General features: G+C 40.3%; 1 protein-coding gene and 1 long non-coding RNA gene across 4 annotated transcripts in view; one reads left to right on the forward strand and one right to left on the reverse strand.

Annotated features, from left to right (window-relative positions):
- The first annotated feature begins 215 nt into the window (after positions 1-215).
- PRAG1 (PEAK1 related, kinase-activating pseudokinase 1) overlaps positions 216-18,116 on the forward strand; it is a 74,757-nt gene continuing 56,856 nt past the window's right edge. The window contains exons 1-2 of one of the 3 annotated variants that reach the window (XM_042455186.1): positions 216-353; positions 17,413-17,844. In XM_042455186.1, coding sequence (XP_042311120.1) covers positions 17,503-17,844 — 342 coding nt within the window. In that variant the 5' untranslated portion in view covers positions 216-353; positions 17,413-17,502. Of the gene's footprint in view, positions 354-11,049; positions 11,119-13,608; positions 13,697-17,412; positions 17,845-18,116 lie in introns of those variants that run through there. The other 2 variants (XM_042455185.1, XM_042455184.1) reach the window with 2 other exon arrangements.
- On the reverse strand, positions 12,292-15,553 carry LOC121924083. The gene is made up of 3 exons (XR_006102519.1): positions 15,509-15,553; positions 15,104-15,192; positions 12,292-12,449 (listed from the first exon to the last, which is right to left on the reverse strand). It is a non-coding gene; the product is annotated as an uncharacterized LOC121924083 (long non-coding RNA).

Consider the following 18,116-nt stretch of genomic DNA (forward strand, 5'->3'; position numbering starts at 1 on the left):
GGAGGAGAGGAAGAGGAGAAGGAGGAGGAAGAGAAGAAAAGGAAGAGGAGGAGGAAAAGGGAGAGGGGAGGAAAAGGAGGAGGAGAGGAAGAGGATGACAAGGAGGAGGAAGAAGAGAAGGAAGAAAAGGAGGAGAGGAAGAAGGGGGCGGGGCCAGGGCCAGGGGCGGGGCTGCGTGCTCCAGCCGGGGAATCCTCCTGGCTGCCTTGCTGCGGAGCCTCATTCTCCCTCCGCCTGGTCTCCTTCCTTCCTTCCTTCCTTCCTTCCTTGGGGCGCCTCCTGTGTCCCGGAGGGAGGGAGGGCTCCTTGGCTAAGGCTGAGGCTGCCTTGCTCTGAGCCTGGCCCTGCGGCAGGTAAGCCACCCTCTCTCTCCCTTTCCGGGGAGCAGGGCCACCTGGGGCTCAGGCAGAGGGGCGAGGGAGGGAGGGAGGGAGGGGGCTGGGCCCTCGGTCGCCCATCCATTCTCCCTCCCGGGGGAGACACTTCCCCACATCTCCCTTCTGGGGGGAAAGAATGGTCCTGGAAAGCACTGCATCGCCCAGAATCCCCCGACCAGGGATAACCTCAAATGGACACCCTCCTGGGATAGGGCTGGGGAGGCATCCGCACTGCAGAAGTAACCCGGTTACATACCGCTTTAAGGACCGTAGCTCCATGCTCTGGAATTCCGAGGGATGCAATTTGTGGAGGAGCCCCCCCCAGCCTTCCACACTGTTAAAGCGGTATCAAACCGCATTAATTCTGCAGTGTGGATGAAGTCCCAGAGCTTGGCTTTTGGTTTTGTGTGTGTGTGGACCCTTTTTTGTGGAGGACCTTTTGGCATTCCTCTTGGACAGAAGGCTAAAGTGGAGGACGTGTCCTGGAAAAGGAGGACCTCTGGTCAGCCTGAGTGTGCTTCTTAGTGATGCTCAGAATGGAAGACCTTTTGGCATTCTTCCTGGACAGAATGCTAAAATGGAGGACATGTCTTGGGAAAGGAGGACCTCTGGTCACCCTGAATGTGCTTCTTAGCCATGCTCTAAATGGAGGACAATTTGGAATTCTTCCTGAACAGAAGGCTGAGATGGAGGACATGTCCTGGAAAAAGGAGGACCTCTGGTCACTTTGAGAGAGTGTGACTTGCCCAAGGTCATCCAGTGGGTTTACACGGGGAGCCAGGACTCGAACCCTGGTCTCCAAAGTCCTAGTCCAGTGCTCAAACCACTATGGCACACTAGATCAATAACTGGACATATAAGATACCTATAGGATCTCCTCTTCCCATACCATCCACTCCATACATTCAGGTCCTCTGGGGGACATTTGCTCCAGTCGGCCAGGACTAAGACAGTCTGCATTTAAAATTCATCATTTAAAGTCATCTGGATAAACCTGCTGGAAGAGACTGGCCTTTAATGCTCTTTTAAATGCGGACAGCATATTCGGTTGTCGGATATTTTCCAGCAGGTCATTCCAGAGTCTTGGGGCGGCCGACTGACTGGAGTGAATGTTCCCCAGAGGACCTGAGTGTATGGAGTGGAGGCTATGGGAATAGTAGATGCCATAGGTAACTTGAACCCAAACCATGTAGGACTCTAAAGGGAATAACACTTTGTACCCTGCCTGGAAACTAACTGGCAGCCAGTGGAATGATGTTCATATCAGCGTATGGACTTTATCACGCATGGGAAAATGGTGGGCTTTAAAAAGGTATTTTCCCGGGACAGTCACACGATCGCGGCAAAGATTTCCCCAGAAGTCACGATTAGAGAGGACTTATCCCAGGAAGAACCAGGAATGCTCCAGCAACAAATCATTCTTGGGGGAATCCCGTGAATGATTTGTTGCCGGAACATTCCTGGTTCTTCCCAGGATAAGTCCTCTCTCTCGAAGGAGCTTATCACACAAAGGAGATCGGGAGTTTATCCCGTGAATATCCTGCAAAAACTTGTGCAATTACACGAAACGATTTCACACGACGTCACACAAAACCCGCCATTAAAGTAGTCACAAACAAGCATCTTTTTTACTTTTGGGATTTGAGCAACAAAGCATTTCCGATATCACTTTATTTGTGCAATTGCGTATGATAATCATTCACGCAATTACCATTTTCGCTTCAATTGCAGGATGCTTTAAATATGCATTAATCTCTCTTTAATGCTAAAATTAGCCCCAGTGTGATAAATTCCTAAGTGTGATATGTGTGAAAATCTTTGTCGCGGTCGCACAAATGTCCTGAGAAAATGCCTTTTAAACCCCTGATTTTTTCCCTGTGTGATAAAGTCCTATGAGAACCAGCATGGCATAATGGTTTGAGTGTTGGACTAGGACTCTGGAGAGCAGGATTCGAATCCTGGCTCGGTCATGAACATTCACTGGGTGATCTTGGCAAATCACACTCTCTCTGCTTCAGAGGATAGCCATGGCAAACCCCCCCCCTTCAAGAAACTTGCCAAGAAAACCCTATGATAGGGTTGCCTTAGGGTGGTCATAAGTTGGTAAGGACTCAAAAGCACACAACACACACACACAGAGACAATATGATCACTCCTGGTAGTAGCCTTTGTTGGGTTTGTCAGGAAACTCTCGGGGGACCAGATGTTGCCAGGCATTTCCTGCGAGTTCGAGTTCTTTTCTTGACTGACTCAGATCAGCTGTGCGATTGTGAGCCTTCGCCTTGCGGGTGCGGGGTGTGAGTATTTTTACAGAAGCACATGGCTGCTTATAAAGCAAGAGGGGAAAAGAAAAAGAAAAAGAAACCAATACAATAGCCTTGCCTAGACAGCTTACTGGGCCTTGAGCTTTCTAATATCCTGGGTATTTAAAACCAGACTTTTCTCAACATCCTAATAAGCTACAGAAAAGGATTTTTAAAACAACCCTTTAAACTGAAGCTCCAGACTGTAACTGGATGCCATGGAAAAACTTTATCCCATATTTTGCTGCAAGATTTCTTGCTCGCTCTCTTTCTCGGTTGCTTAATTTAACTATGTACAAATATTGTTTGCTTTCTAACTCCTGTAAAAGGTGCTAGTTTCCTTAAAACTGTGCCTAGCTGGGCTTTTATTACATCAGTCTGCTGATGGCATTTCCAGTGCTTGGCATATTAGTCTAACTTAGGCTGCATCCTGAGTTGTTCTAGGGCCCATTTATTTGTCTTTTCCATGGTATCTGCAGAATGTCTCTCCAGCACCACATCTCAAATGAGCTAATTCTCTTCTTACCCACTTTCTTCACTATCCAGCTTTCACAACCATACATAGGAGTTTATCATATGAAGGAGTTTATCCCGTGAATATCCTGGAAAAATTATGTAATTATGCATAATAATTTCACACGACGTCACACAAAACCCGTCATTAAAGAGGTCACAAAGAAGTATTAATGGGCATCTTTTTACTTTTGGTATTTCAGTGTCAGTGCATTTCTGATATTACTTTATTTGTGCAATTTGCGTGTGATAATCATTTGCTCAATTACTCGCTATTTCTGCTTCATTTGCAGGATGTTTTAGATGTGCTTTAATCTTGCTTTAATGTCGAAATCAGCCCCAGTGTGATAAACTCCACAGAAGTAGGAAATACAATGGTGTGGACAATCCTAACTGTAGTATTCCTTCACAACTGTCCTTCCATGCCCTAGTCTTCTGATTTCTTGACTGCAGTCTCTATCATGATTAATAACTTGGAACTATTTCAATGTCTTCACCATCTGCTTTAAAGTTATGTAAGTCCTCTGTGGTCTTTATGTTTGTTTTCTTCATGTTCAAGTGTAGACCTGCCATGCTCTTCCTTGACTTTCTTCAGTAGTTGTTCCAAGTCTTTGCTATTTTCTGCTAGTAGTATGGCGTCATCTGCAGATTTTAAATTGTTGATGTTCCTTGATCCAATTTTCACGCCTCCTTCTTCCAAGTCTATTCCTGCTTTATGTATAATACATTGTTGTTATGTATGGTACATTCAGCATATACTTTAAACACATAGGGTGAGAAGATGCAGCCTTGCCCGACCCCTTTGCCAATTGAAAGCCATTCCGTTTCTCCATATACAGTGGGTCCTCGCCTTATGCAGGGGATCCGTTCAGGATCCCTCCGTGTAAGGCGAATTCCGCCTATGCTCGAGCCCCACTGGAAACAATGGGGCTCGTGCGCGGCGGCGCAGTGGCGCGGGCGCGTGCAGGGCGCAACGGGCATGTGCGCCCATTCAATTAAATGGGATGCGCCGCCCCTTCCGCCCCGCGCGCGCCGGCGGCTTTGAGCGCCTATGCTCAAAGCCGCCTATAAAAAGGCAGCGTATGGCGAGGCGCGACTGTATGTGTATCCATATACAGGTTTTATATAGTTCTGCATATTGTTTCCATCTTTTTATTTCTGCTTGGTCATATAATGTTTTCCTTTGTTGGCCATAGAGAATCCTCATTCTTGGTTTAAATTTCCCTTTGATTTATTGGATCTTGTGGAAGAGGTCTCCCGTTCTTACTTTTTTTGTTGTCATCTTATATTTATCTGCATTAATGGTTATACTAGTTCTCCTTGTCCCAGCATACTGGTTGTTGGACAGTTATATTCAGGATCCTGGTTTTATTTCTCTCTTTTCACTTTTGCTTCTCATCTATCCTTAACTACTTGAGGAATTTCAGCTATCACCCATTGAAGTTTCTCCTTTTTGTCCATTAAGAGTATCTTTTTGCATTCTTCCCTGACAATGTCCCTGGCACTAGTCCAGAGTCCATACAGTTCCTGATGAATTAGGCTTAATACAGGTTGAGTCTTCCTTATCTAAAATTCTGAAATCCAAAGTACTATAAACCTAAAACCAAAACGTTTTCCATGAGTGGCTGAGATAGTGACACATTTGCTTTCTGATAGTTCAATGTACTTTGCTTCATACACAAAATTATTAAAATATTGCATAACGTTCCTTCAGACTATGTGCATACTGGGCCCTTGGTATCCGCTGGGGTTTGATTCCAAGATCCCTCATGGATACAAAAACCTGTGGATACTCAAGTCCCATTGAATACAGTGATACAGTAAGATGGTGTCCATTGTGTAAAATGTCAAAATCAAGGTTTGCTTTTTGGAATGTATCTATTTTAAAGATATTTTCAAAAGGCAGATGCTTGAATCCATGGATATGGAGAGCTGACTGTATCTGTAACATACCTCAAAATACATCTGGTCATAAGCATTTTGAATAAGGGATGCTCAACCTGTAGTAAAAATCTATTTTTGACATTGTCTGCTTTTCAGGTTGTATTTCAGCATGATGGTTGATTTAGTATTCATCGTCTGCTTTCACCTTTGCTATTAGTAGTTCATGGTCTGTTCTCGCAGTCTGCTCCTGGTCTTGTTTTTGCACAGGGAATGGAGCTTCTCCATCTTCTGCTTCCAGTTATGTTTTCTCTGGATTGGGCATATATTTCTTCCATCAGTAGGTACAGATAAGAGAGGAAGTTAGGATAATCTCTGGCTTTCTGCTGCTAATTTTAAGGAATCTTGAAAGTTTAGTTAGAATTTAGTGACAAAAGAAAAAAAATATCCCTTTAATTCAAGTTTAGGAAAGCCTGGCTTCAATCCTAAATGTAGTATGGTGGACGAGGATGGGGATGGTAAGGGATTTAACTAAGCCATTAGTCATGAACAGAAAGATGTAAATGTTGGTTGCCATGGGACTGGAGAGCAGAAGAGAAGGTATAGAACCAATAGGGCATCTTGAAGGCTGCTCCCCAGGAAGAACATCAAAGCAACAGTGAAAACAACTGGGTCCATCCATCAGCCAGTGGTGGTCCCCCCCCCCCCCCGAGATGTTCAACTCCAATCTCTAAATGTCCTGAGACTGCAGAAGCATGAGTGGAGGAGAGCAATCTGGCTGGGAACTTATTTGAGCTCTAGCCAGCGTGGCATAGTGGTTTGAGCATTGAACTAGGACACTGGGAGACTAGGGTTCGTAATCCTGACTCAACCATAGTAATCCACTGGGTGACCTTGGGCAAGTCACACTCTCTCAGACTCAGAGGTTAGCAATGGCAAACCTCCTCTAAAGAAAATTGCCAAGAAAACCCTCTGACAGGGGTCTCCATCAATTGGAAACGACTTGAAGGCACACAACAATAACTGATGTGACAGTTTCTCACTATGGTGGTTTAACTTTCTTTACTTTGAGGAAAGGAGCAGAAAGTTGCGGCTATGGCAATGGAAGGAAAAGGCTGTCAGTTCTATGCCACCTGTTTCTCAAATACCTGGCTTGACAGCAGTGTTCTGCTCCTTTTTAATGCAATAATTGTTGGTGTTTCTTCCTTTCCTTATTGGTTGGAGAATAGTGGAAGAATGAAGATGAGGGGCACAGATTCTTTTCTTAGGTACCCCAATTTGTTTGTGAATGTACTGAATCTCTCATCTCATCTCATAGATGGAAACATTCTGTGGCCTAGCTCGAGGCAAATTTAAGTGCAAATTCAGTAAACTATATTTTAGGATCTCAGATTATGTTTCTAAATGTTATTTCTAAATGTTGTTACTAAACTTCAGATTTTTTATAATTGTTACACTAATATATGTTTTTGTAATGTTATGGGGCCTTATTCACTTTGGCATTGCACATCTTAAAATCAGCACATGCTTAGAACCTCAGCACATGTGTTTCTAAGTGCTTTTATCTTTTTTGAACTATTTTTTAATGAGTGATCAGTTTTAATATTGTAATAATTTAATCCTATTTTAATACTCTCTTTTGTATGTTTTTAATTGTACTGGAGGGTTTTTTTAAAATGGTAAACTGTCCTGAGTGCCAATTTGGGAGGGAAAGCAGGATATAAAATAATAATAATAATCGTCATCGTCGTCATATTCTTAATCCGCTTCTGGTGTGGCTGCAGGCACATTACTGCCTCTTAACCACTGCTCTGGATCTGTTATGTAGAGTATACAGTTGGCCAACTCTACAAGGTGTTTTTTTTTAAATACTGTAGTAAGGTATGTGACATATATGGCAGTTTATCAAAAGCTACTTATAATGAATTGCTGCTGTTTATAGTGGCAACCTGACTTCCTGCACCAACACATAAATGCCTAAGGTTCAACGTACTGTATCGCTTCACTGTATGGTGCATCTATACAACTGGATTATTAGGCAACATGATATTTTACCAGTTTGTTGTTGTATGCCTTCAAGTAATTTCTTCCCCTCCCCCCCCCCCCCCTTTATTAACATCTTATTACCACTTTCTTTTAAAAAATCACAAAACATTACAACTTGACACACATTACATTACATATATCACACATATAACATCTTTTCTTGGTCTTTAAACTCAAACATTCTTTCTTAGACACTAAAATTGACTTCCGTATGTTTGTAATTTCCCAGGTATCTTTGGTTCTAATGCAATTAATTATGTTCCTTATTTATTTCGTTTACCTCATTATATAACAGTTTCAACTTAGGACCTTTCTTGCATAGTTTCACAAGGTTTTCGTAACTATCTAATTTAACAGTTTTCTAAATTAAAGTTAAAAAACAATTTTTGACTGTATTTGGTTTTCATTAAATTTTGTTTATCCTTATAACTACTAAATTTTATATTTCAAGATAATTTTTCAGTAATACCGGCACTCATTCCAGTATATATGATATATTGTTTAGTAGAAATAAAAACAATCATAATACCATTTACATTTACAAAAAGGTTATACCATAAAACAAGTTATAATGCTATTTTCCTTTTGTTCTTTAAGTTAAATCATATGTTATGTTCCATTCATCTTTAATATAAGATACAACATTATTCTAGTCCTTTATAATTTTACATATGTTTTTGTTTGCGTAGAATTCTAGTCAGTTTATCAGATTCAATTGCTTCGAGTAGTTTCTTCATCCAATCTTTTGTTTTTTCCAAGACTCCGCCAAAGTCATTCTAGCTGTTGATATTCAATAAAACAACACTTTACTATAAGTTTTCTCCAATTCTTTCTCAACAATATTCAATAGGGACATTTCCGGAATCATTTCTGACTCATGGGGACCCTAAGGTGAACCTATCATGGGGTTTTCTTAGCAAGGTTTGCTCAGAGGAGGTTTGTCATTGGCTTCCTCTGAAGCTGAAAGAGTGTGACTTGCCCAAGGTGACCCAGTGACTTTCGTGGCCAAATGGGAATTGGCTAAATTTACTTTCAAGTGATAAAACTACTGGGAGATTTTCCCTCAAATCAAACTGTGTCTAGAGTGGGCCTAGCAAAGTCAGACACTTCTTTTCAGGGTTGCAGAAGTAGGTCTACATGTAGCTCTGGGAGAATAATCTTGTATATGAAAACCTGAAGAATGGAGAATTTTTAGTTGCTCATGTTCGTCTTCAAACATCTAGGTGTTCACTTTCTCTGTATTCTGGATTTGCCCTGTTGGCTTGCACCATCATAACTCACTATTTGGGTCATTGCAGAGACTGGCGTTCTTTATTGATGGCTCAATGACCAACACCCTGCCTTTACTTACTGTAATTGCAGCCCCCTCCTTGGCCATTTTCTGCTTTCTGTAGCTGGAAGCAGAGCAACTACATTATCTACAGGGACTTCTGGAGGACCCACAGGGGTCCCTGTGGATGCTGTGGCTTGGAGGGCTTGGATAGGAGATGCATGATAGGGATGTATCTCAGCTGCATCTCCCAATCCAGGATCTTGGTTGGTTGTTTTAGAAGACAAGATTATTTGAGAACAGCCTTTGACAATTACAACAGCCTGTTGCCTTTCAGCCTATCCTTCCCATCCATCAGGGTAATTGCCTATGATGACTGGGGATGATGAGAGTTGTAGTTTGATATACCTGGAAAGCTCCAAATAAAGGTAGGCTCTTTGAGGGTGTGAATGCAGTTACCTAAAAATCCATGAGTGAACATACTTTCCCTTCCTCTTTCTACCTTCAAAGTGCAAATGATGTTTCTTACTCAGTGGGTCAAGCCCTGACCTAGCAGACAGATTTTCTTCTTCCCCCATTGGAATAGAAGGTCATATATACTGTGGGTGTGTGTATATATTATGGGTCCTTCTAGATCATAATTGTCATTTCCGACTGGCAGCAATGATTCCTAGGAGTTTAGGCAAGACTCTTTTCTAGCTCTTCCTGGAGGAGGGATGTAAAGAATATACTGTATTCTCACTTTTGCTGAGAGAGAGGGTGTCTGGGCTCATTAAGATGCACCATAGAGAGATGGGTCAACCACCATTTTTCACATTTTCAAATATTTCACATCTGAGAATTTCTTTGTGAAAAAAAATTATACTAAAAAAATAGGGTTTGTGTGCAGGAAACGGATTTGCAGAAAATACACTGTTTCAGAGTGTTGTTGTTTTCACTAGCCAAACAAATGTCTTGCAAAAAGCCCTACCCATATGCAAAAAACAAACAAACAAAAACAAAAACAAAAAACCTTCCCCAAAAATACAAAAATTTCTGATTTCACCCAGGAAAGAACAAAGATTTACATTTCTGAGATATCAATCTCTGGTAGTTCCTGGTAGTTCCCCATCTATGTATTAACCAGGTCTGACACTGCTTAGGGGTTATTCAGACAGTGAAAATAATCCTGGTAGAATCCGGGTTGAATCTTTATTGTTCACATGCATTTTGGATACATCCGATTAAGTCTTTCTGGGGAGCTGCCAAAAAAACCCACTTAACCGTGATAATCAATCGCGGTTTGCTTTCCAAGTTTTTCTGAAAGATTCACATTGTCAACTATGTGAATAACCAATGCGAATAGACCTGGTATAAATCAGGATAAAACTTCATGCCTTGATTGTGGTTCAAATATATCCGTGTCATTGAATCCACTTTTATTCGCGGTGCTGACATGTGTGAGCAACAAAACTCACAGAGATGGGCAGAGATCTGGTTCCGATTAAAAAAAATAGTATGAACAACAAAACCGGCATTTGTAAGTGAGACTATTCTCAGTCACACTAAAAAAAACAACATCTGAGTGACCACTACGCCCATCTTTCAAAATAACTCAGTGTGTTGAAGGAGATGTACTGAATGAACTTTATAGTTCATTCATTGCCATATTTAAAAATTGTGTAATCCTTTTTTTAAAAAAAAATGGAGAACTACAAGACAATTTTTGCTTAGCTCTGTGCTCAACCAGCTTTGACTTGCAGACACCTGGAACCAGTTTCTTTTCTGCTTAGTTCATCAGAGAGGATTGTTTGTGTGAACAAACCACAGTGGGTGTGCGGTGCATCCCCCCAGTGTTCATGCTGCTTGAAACAAGCACATTTTTCTATGTGCTGTGAATAATATAGAAGGGAAATAAAGCCCTGTGTAGCCTGCAGTGTCCACTTTGGAAGGGGCTCAAGTTCAGAGTTGGCAACTCGTTATGCATTATTCTTGGCAGCGTGGCCCAAATTCTCAAACGGTTTACAAATAGAAATATGAGAACTCAGGGCTTAGGCTATTTACTCCAGAATAATTGTGCTAACAACTGGGACTGGTTCCAAGTAAGATAGTCATCTATCTTACATTTGCATTTTATGCCTTTTGATAACTCAGTTGAAAGTTTCAGATGTTAATTACTTTCCCCCCCACTTTCTTCGGGTCTTAGTAACAATACATTTCTCAGTTAATCATCATTTAGTTTTATGATTAGCAGTGTGGCTAGGTTTTCAAATGAGGGCAATTAACATTTTCCATTATAATTCTTTTGTCTTCTTCTTTCTGATCCAATTACTAGTGTGAAAAGAGAATTTTGACCCTGCTGGAGAAGAGGCATTGAGGGATCTAAAACAATTAACTGTTGGACTGTGAATTAAGACTCTGGAAGTGGGGGGGATCTGGAGGAGGAGAAGCAAACAAAGAACGTTTTTAGCGATCATAAAATATAATAATTGAATAACTACGGCACTTTGCCACACAGTTCTTAATTATGCTTAGCGTTTTTCCCCCTTTCTTTATTGTCTCTAGAATGCACTGAGCATATGTTAAATTGGAAAATCTGCTTCAGTAAAGCAAACATTTTCCACACGGTGTACAGTAGATTAAACAGATTTCTTGAGTGCAGAATGAGGAGGAAAAAAAGACAATGATATTGGCTTGCTCTGATTGATATCTTTGTTCCAGATTTTGCAATTAAATGAAATATTATAAGGTATTTTCTTATGCTGCCTCACTTTATATATCCACTCTTCCTGCCCTTTAGGAAAGCCCAAAACTGATTTAAATCTACTGATTTTTGTGATTCATTTTTTTCTTTCCTGCTGAACAATCATTTTGGCAGTAAGGATTGAAGGAAGGAGGGTTATTAGTACAGAGAGCTTGTATACTATCTACAACACTAATGTAGAATTTTTAGTAATGCCTCATTACTTTTTTCCTCAAGTACTGTGAAATTAATGGAATTCTCTTTTGCTCATTTTGTAGACATGCAAGGATGCTAAGTAAGATCTTATATAGCATAATTCTACGTAGAGTTAGGGAAGCACAAAATGGTGGATTTGCCACCCCATACCCCTGTTGGCCTGCCATAGTGAGGCAGAAGATATGGGCGTAGTTTGTGGGTCTTGAGAAAGAAAACTGTCACATCCCATTAGATGTTTCAGGTTAGTATAGCTCTGGGGTCTAAGCCAGGCAGCTCTTGGGCAGGGTGACCAGATGTCCTAACTGCAAAGGAGGACAAGAAGCACTGCAAAATTTAAGACATTCCAGAAAGATATAGAACATTGCCAAATAAAAGCTTGAAAAATTCATAGAAATATAAATTCATGCTCCTTAGTCCTGCTCAAAATGGAGGACATTCTGTCCTCCTAGACAGAAGGCTGAAATGTCCTGAAAAAGGACATATCACTGGAACTTGGCATGTTACTTCATCTGGTCACCCAGCTCTTGGGCTTTGACCTGCCTCATGTCTGAAATGATCCATTTATGCTACTGTTGGAGAAAAGACTAACAAATAGCTTTCTACTTGGAAATTTTCATGGGTGGAACCAGGTCACTAGAATATGCAGAACCCCTTCAGTTGACTTCTCCTTCTTCCAGTGGGAGCAAATCTATTGCACCTTAGCTGGTGGATCTGGGAATTAGAATTTTTCCATTAGTTGCACATGAAACTGTGTGAAATATTAAAGATGGTGATTTCTGGGTTCTAAACTGTGAACTGCACAATTGCTATCTATCAGGCTAACCTACCATATAGGGTAGTTGTAAGAATACATGATGGGAACCATGTAGAGCCAGCTGGTAATTCAAGAAGTGCCACCCAGAACATGGAATCACCAGACAGAAGAGAGAACTGTATTTATTTTTGAAATGGAAAATGCTGGTCTTTGTAGTTGATAAAAATATTGAACACTAGAATCTGCCACAATAAGCCATTACTCGTGTTTGTTATCACTGGAACTGGGCATGTTACTTCAGCAAAGGACAACTTCCAACTACAGCTTTGTTGCTTCTCCCAAAGTCTGCAAGGATTCCAGGACGCCTCTAAAAGTGCAAAGGACATAATTTCTGTTATGGCACTTTGGAGAGAGAGAGAGAGAGAGAGAGAGATGCAATCGCTCTAAGGTACACTAGCACTGGCGCTCTGTAAAGTGCTGTAGCATAAATTAAGGAAATTATCACATGGGGTTATAAAACAGGGGGAAATGGAATGCTCCTGTCACTATAGCGTGATCGCTCAAAGATTTTCACATGATGTTGCGCCCATCCAGTACATCTCCTGTAATAACCTAGAATCATCCTGCAACTATTCATTAACAGGAAAACCTTATGAATGGTTTGCCAGTAGCACTTCATTCACACTATTGTGAAGACATGGAGTTAATAACAGTGCATTTGCCCTATTGGGGAGCACTATTGGGGAGTTTTCCCAGACTGCACTTCGGCGCAGGTAGTTTTCTGTCATTGCTATGATCATTTCTGGAGTAGATTTCTGTCTTATTTTGAGGTATAGAGCATTATTTTATTTGAACTGGATATATATCATGGTCTTTAAATATAGAAATTTTATTTTGTTGTGTTTGGAATTGAACCACATTTCAGACATGCACAATAGTATAAGAACACATGCATGAAGTGTCCAATCACGATGTACAGTACTAACAATACAGTCTGATGTTTATCACACTATGCTCTTAAAGAGGTACTATTCCAGTGTGACTCCTCTAGCTGCCTCCTGTTGCATTCTGGGATTGGCAGTTTTAAGGAGGGGTATTTAGAATTCTCAGGCAGAGAAGTTCAGCTCCTTAAAACTGCCAATCCCAGCATGCAACAGGAGGCTGCTAGAGGAGTCACACTGGAATAGTAGCTCTTTAAAAGCATAGTGTGATAAACATCAAATAATGCGATTGGCTTTTGTATGCAGAACGTGACTATGTTTTTGTTTTGCTATTTCATTGTTATAGTGTAATTGCGCATCTGTGCAGAGCTACAGATCACTATAACACTGTGCTTCCGTTATTTTTCAATCACGCGATTGTTGTGGTATTGGCCCTAGTGTTATAATCTCCAATATCTTTCCTGTTCCTGGAAAAATTCCGACTTAGAGCATATGTAGCCATTCAAACAACCTCTAAGTGTATAGAATAGTTTGGATTTTGTTTTTTGTTTTTAAAGAGGAAAGATGTTTTGAAAGACAGAAGGCAGCTAGCTTCTTCAAGAAGCTGTATCGGAGAGAAATTTAAGAAAAATAAAAACGAATGTTAGCTTGCAGTAGAATTTGCCAGCAACGGGTAATGCAAGTAACTCTTGTTCTCACTGCAGAGGGAAGAAAAAGTTTGAGCTCTTGTTGCTTTGGATGGGGAGGGCTTGGGTATTGGAAGGACCATGGCTGCATCCTCACTGCAGAAATAATCCAGTTTGACACTACTTTAACTGCCATCACTCAAAGCTATGGAATTTGGGAAATTGTAGTTTTGTGGGACATCTGGACTTCTCTTTCAAAGAGCTCTGGTACCACAATAGGCTTCAATTCCCAGAATTCTATAACATTGAGCCATAACCATTAAAGCAGTGTCATAGTGGATTATTTCTGCAGGGCAGATGCAGTCTCTTTCTGCCCATATGAGCCTTAGGGTATTGAGATCATCCGAAGAGGTCCTCATCTCTGTCCCACCACCTACTCAGGCACATTTAGTGAGAACAAGGGAGATGACCTTCTCAGTGGCTGCTCCCAGACTTTGAACCTCCATCCCAAGAGAGGCCAGGCTGGCCCTGTCCTTGCTGTCCTTGCAGCTGCAAGTTAAGATATTTCTGTACCACGAGGCCTTTGCAGATGGTTGAGGTTGGGCTTTTAATGATCTGTGGTGCTGGATTTGAAGGTTTTTAAGTGTCGGTACATAGTTTTATTTTTATTGTGTTAATGTGATTTAGAATCCTTAACTGTTTTAATTTGTACAGGTTTTAAGTGCTTTTATCTTTTTAAATTGCATTTTATTTTCATGAGTACAAGCTCTCCACACTTGCTGGGTTTAGGGGGTCAAGACCTCCGTGAAAGTGGGAAAACCACAAATTAAAAAAAACACACTATTGGTATGTTTTTACCTGAGAGAACACCTCTCTAGGAATCTCTAGCTCCTCCAGTGCAACTCCATGGTCAACATCTGCCAAAATTTGACCATGAAATTGCACTGGAGGACCTACAAATGGCCAGAGAAGTGTTCTCTCTAGAAATCTCTAGGTCTTCCAGCCAACTTCTGGCAGAGGTTGCCCATAGAGTTACACAGGAAGAACTAGAGATTTCTAGAGAGAACATATTAATCAAATCTGTAAATAATCAAATCTGAAAACGTCAAAGCCATAAATGTGGAGGACTGACTGTAATGTGTTGTAATTCTGTACCAGTTTAATTCTATTCTAGTGCTCACTTTTGTATGTTTTTAATTGTATTGTTCTTTTAAACTGTACATTACTTTCTGTCTCAGTTTTTTGGGGAAGCAGGTTAATCATTATCATCGTCATACTACCCTTATTTTGAATGATTGTGTAAAAGGGAAAATTCAGCTGGTGTTGCTTGCTATGCAACCAGATGGCAAGCAACACCTCCTGAAATTCCCCCTACTGCAAGGTATAGGGTTTCTTTTTAGTTTTTACTCTGGTAACCATAATTGTTAATGACACCCGCCCAAGGGATTACTTACAAACAAAATGTTATATTCATTCCAAGCTCCAATATGTATCTGCTTCTGTAGATTATTGGATCCTCATATTTGTGTTGCTCATTGTTGAACTGTTTGAAATGCAGAGAGGTTAAATGAAGCTTCAAGTGCTATCATTATAGAAAGGACACAGACACTACATACAATAAATAAAATAAATATAAGATATTTGTAATGACTGACTTCTAATACTAGATATTTCTTCTTTTGTATAGAAATGCATTTTTTTACTCAGTACATTTGTGTGGGTTCCATTCTGAAATACTGTCTGCAGAACAATTTATTTTTATCAAATTGAAGTTCTTTTCATATCAAGCTCTTTTAGAAAGGAGATAACGAATTTTTAAAATTAAAGTCTTGTTAAAGTTTTAAAAGAACAATTTTAACCTGATCAGTTGTCATCCCTCCAGTAAGCTCAAGTGTTGGCTGTAGTAGAGGAGGTGGTGGTATGAGTAATTGCATATGTACTGTGCATTTAGTGATTTGTCCTACTGTTGCTAGATGCTAAACTTGTAGAGAAACTGGTTTCCTTTTGCAGCAGTGATACATATGTTTGTCAAGTACTGGTTTGATTCATGCAAAAACTATGTCTCAGAAGCCTAGCCCATTCCTGTATGGACTTTACTTTTCCAATATATTTACAAAGGTAGTGTGATCAGGTCACAGAATGAAATATTTTCTGTGTGGGAGATACAAAACTTATCTCCAGATTGACAATAGACTTTGTATGTTCAGGATGTTTGTTGTTAAAGGTCAAAGTTGTGGAATTTAAAAATATTGTGAATGTTTCCAGGACAATTCCAGCAAAGTTAAACACGTTGAAATCCAGTTGATCTCAATGGAAATGCTAAGAAACAGTTTAAATCTTTTCCCATTTTTCAGTTACAATCCTCTGCCCCAAGAATCTTACAATCTGAGTTCTGTCAGTGGGAGAAGACAGAGTGAAGTAAGACAGAACCATAAGAGTATGGAAAAAGAAGAGTGAAAAAAAAGATGAATGCAGGCAAATCCAGTCTTCTGTATCTGGAGTTTGTTTTATCTGAAAAGGATGTCTGGGAAAAGAATTAAGTATTAGAAGGACTAGGAGCATACTGTATAGTGCTATTTCCTTTCCAAAAAGTGTTTCAATAGTTATTTATATTTCATGCTGATGCCGCTCCATCAAAAAAAAATTTGTGTACACTCAACTAGGGATGTACAAATCTATTTATTTCTTCCAGATTAGTATTTTATCCCTAATGTTGAGAATTAAAGTTGACATGAAAATTTGTATACATTTTTATCCATAGTTCTTCTAATATTTGCATTTTATACACGATTTTGCCCTACAGGCAATTTTTGCAAACAATTTTCCTGATATGTATGAATTCCACTGTGTAAACCCAGGACACTATTTATTTTATGGAAAACACATCTATCCACATCTCTACATGCTTATGTCACACATGTCAGCACTGTGAATAAAGATGAATTCTACCATGCAGATCTATTCAAAACACATTCAAGGCTTGCAGAGTTTCGTCTCAATTTATCCCAGGTCTAATCACTTCAGTTATTTACACAGTCAATAATGCAACTCTTTTAGGAAAACTCGGGGGGGGGGGACTGAAATTTATTATCCCAGGTTAAATAATGTTTTTTTATCAGCCCACCTCCCAAACCCTAATCGGATGCATTCAAAATGCATCTGAACAACAAAGATTCAATCCACATTCTACCTGGCTTATTTTCTGAATAACCACCTGTAGTGAACCCTGTGTTGTTGTGTACGAGAAGATGTGTGCGTGTGACAAGACCAATGGAAACAGGAGAGTGTTCAAGCTACAAAAGTCTTCATTATCTTGCATTCTTGACTCATAGATTTGTCTATGTCAACAAAGTATATATAGAAGGATCTCTGTAAACCCAGGACAGCCTTACACTTTATACAATGAATGTAAGCAGACTGTTATTTCCTAGATCAAATCAGGATAGTGCAGATGATTAACATGCTTCCTTAAACATCCATATATACGTTCTGTCTGGAAGCCTGGAATGGTCTGGGAATTCCTGGCACATGACCATTGTTGCTTGCAAGCTATTCTGTGTTGCTTATGTATGATGTGCTTATAGTTGGAGAAATTGGTGAATGCTCACAAGAAATGCCAGTGGGGGTGACCTTCTCTTGCAGTTAACAGAAAGTTGGAGAGAGATCCCATAAAGTAAAATAAGTTTGGGAAATGGAGAGAGGGAAGTTCATAGAAATTTGAGTGGGGTGTCATTCATAGCAGTGGTGTGTCCTTTCTTTCCAGATAGCTGGATTACAGAGTGTGATCCAAAATTTTAAGACCAGCCAAGAGAGTGGAGCAGTGAAAGATGAGCAGCGAAGCTCAATATACAAGATGCAGAGGGCCATCAAAGTGAAGCAAGAGGGCCTGAAAATGTCCGCGTGCAGTGATTTTGTGGAACACATCTGGAAGCCTGGCTCCTGCAAGAACTGCTTCTGCCCCAGAAACTTCCATCAGCTGCAGACTTCGGCCTCACCTCTTGAACTAGGAGGTACCTTTGGTCTCATACAGGATCTGAATGGAATCAGAGCTAATGTCGAGAGTATGCCTCTGGAAGATGACAGCATAATTTCCTTGCCTTATTCAAAGCCAACAATTGCTGTTAAACCGACAATGATAAACTCAGATGTCGCTGATGTGTGGGTGGACGGGAACCTGAATGCAGATAACCCACAGGTAATGATTAACAAAAGGTGTGGTGTATCTTACAAGGTACTTCCGTTGTAAAAATCTGTATTTGCCTCAGAGCAGTCCTGGTATTTGTTATGGCAGGACTCCCATAAATTTGCTTCTTTTAGTTTTGTGAACAAGCCAAGGGAGGTTCTTCAGCCAACGGCCTGGAATGCTTTTGTTCATCATTAATGTAGGAAACACTTTCACAATGGTTCTAGGTATCTGTGGGCAAAATCTCATAAAATTTATAGGAATTTTAAAGAAAACCAGAAAGT

The sequence above is a fragment of the Sceloporus undulatus genome, chromosome 2 (genome assembly GCF_019175285.1).
Source record: "Sceloporus undulatus isolate JIND9_A2432 ecotype Alabama chromosome 2, SceUnd_v1.1, whole genome shotgun sequence".
Taxonomy (NCBI): Eukaryota; Metazoa; Chordata; class Lepidosauria; order Squamata; family Phrynosomatidae; genus Sceloporus; species Sceloporus undulatus.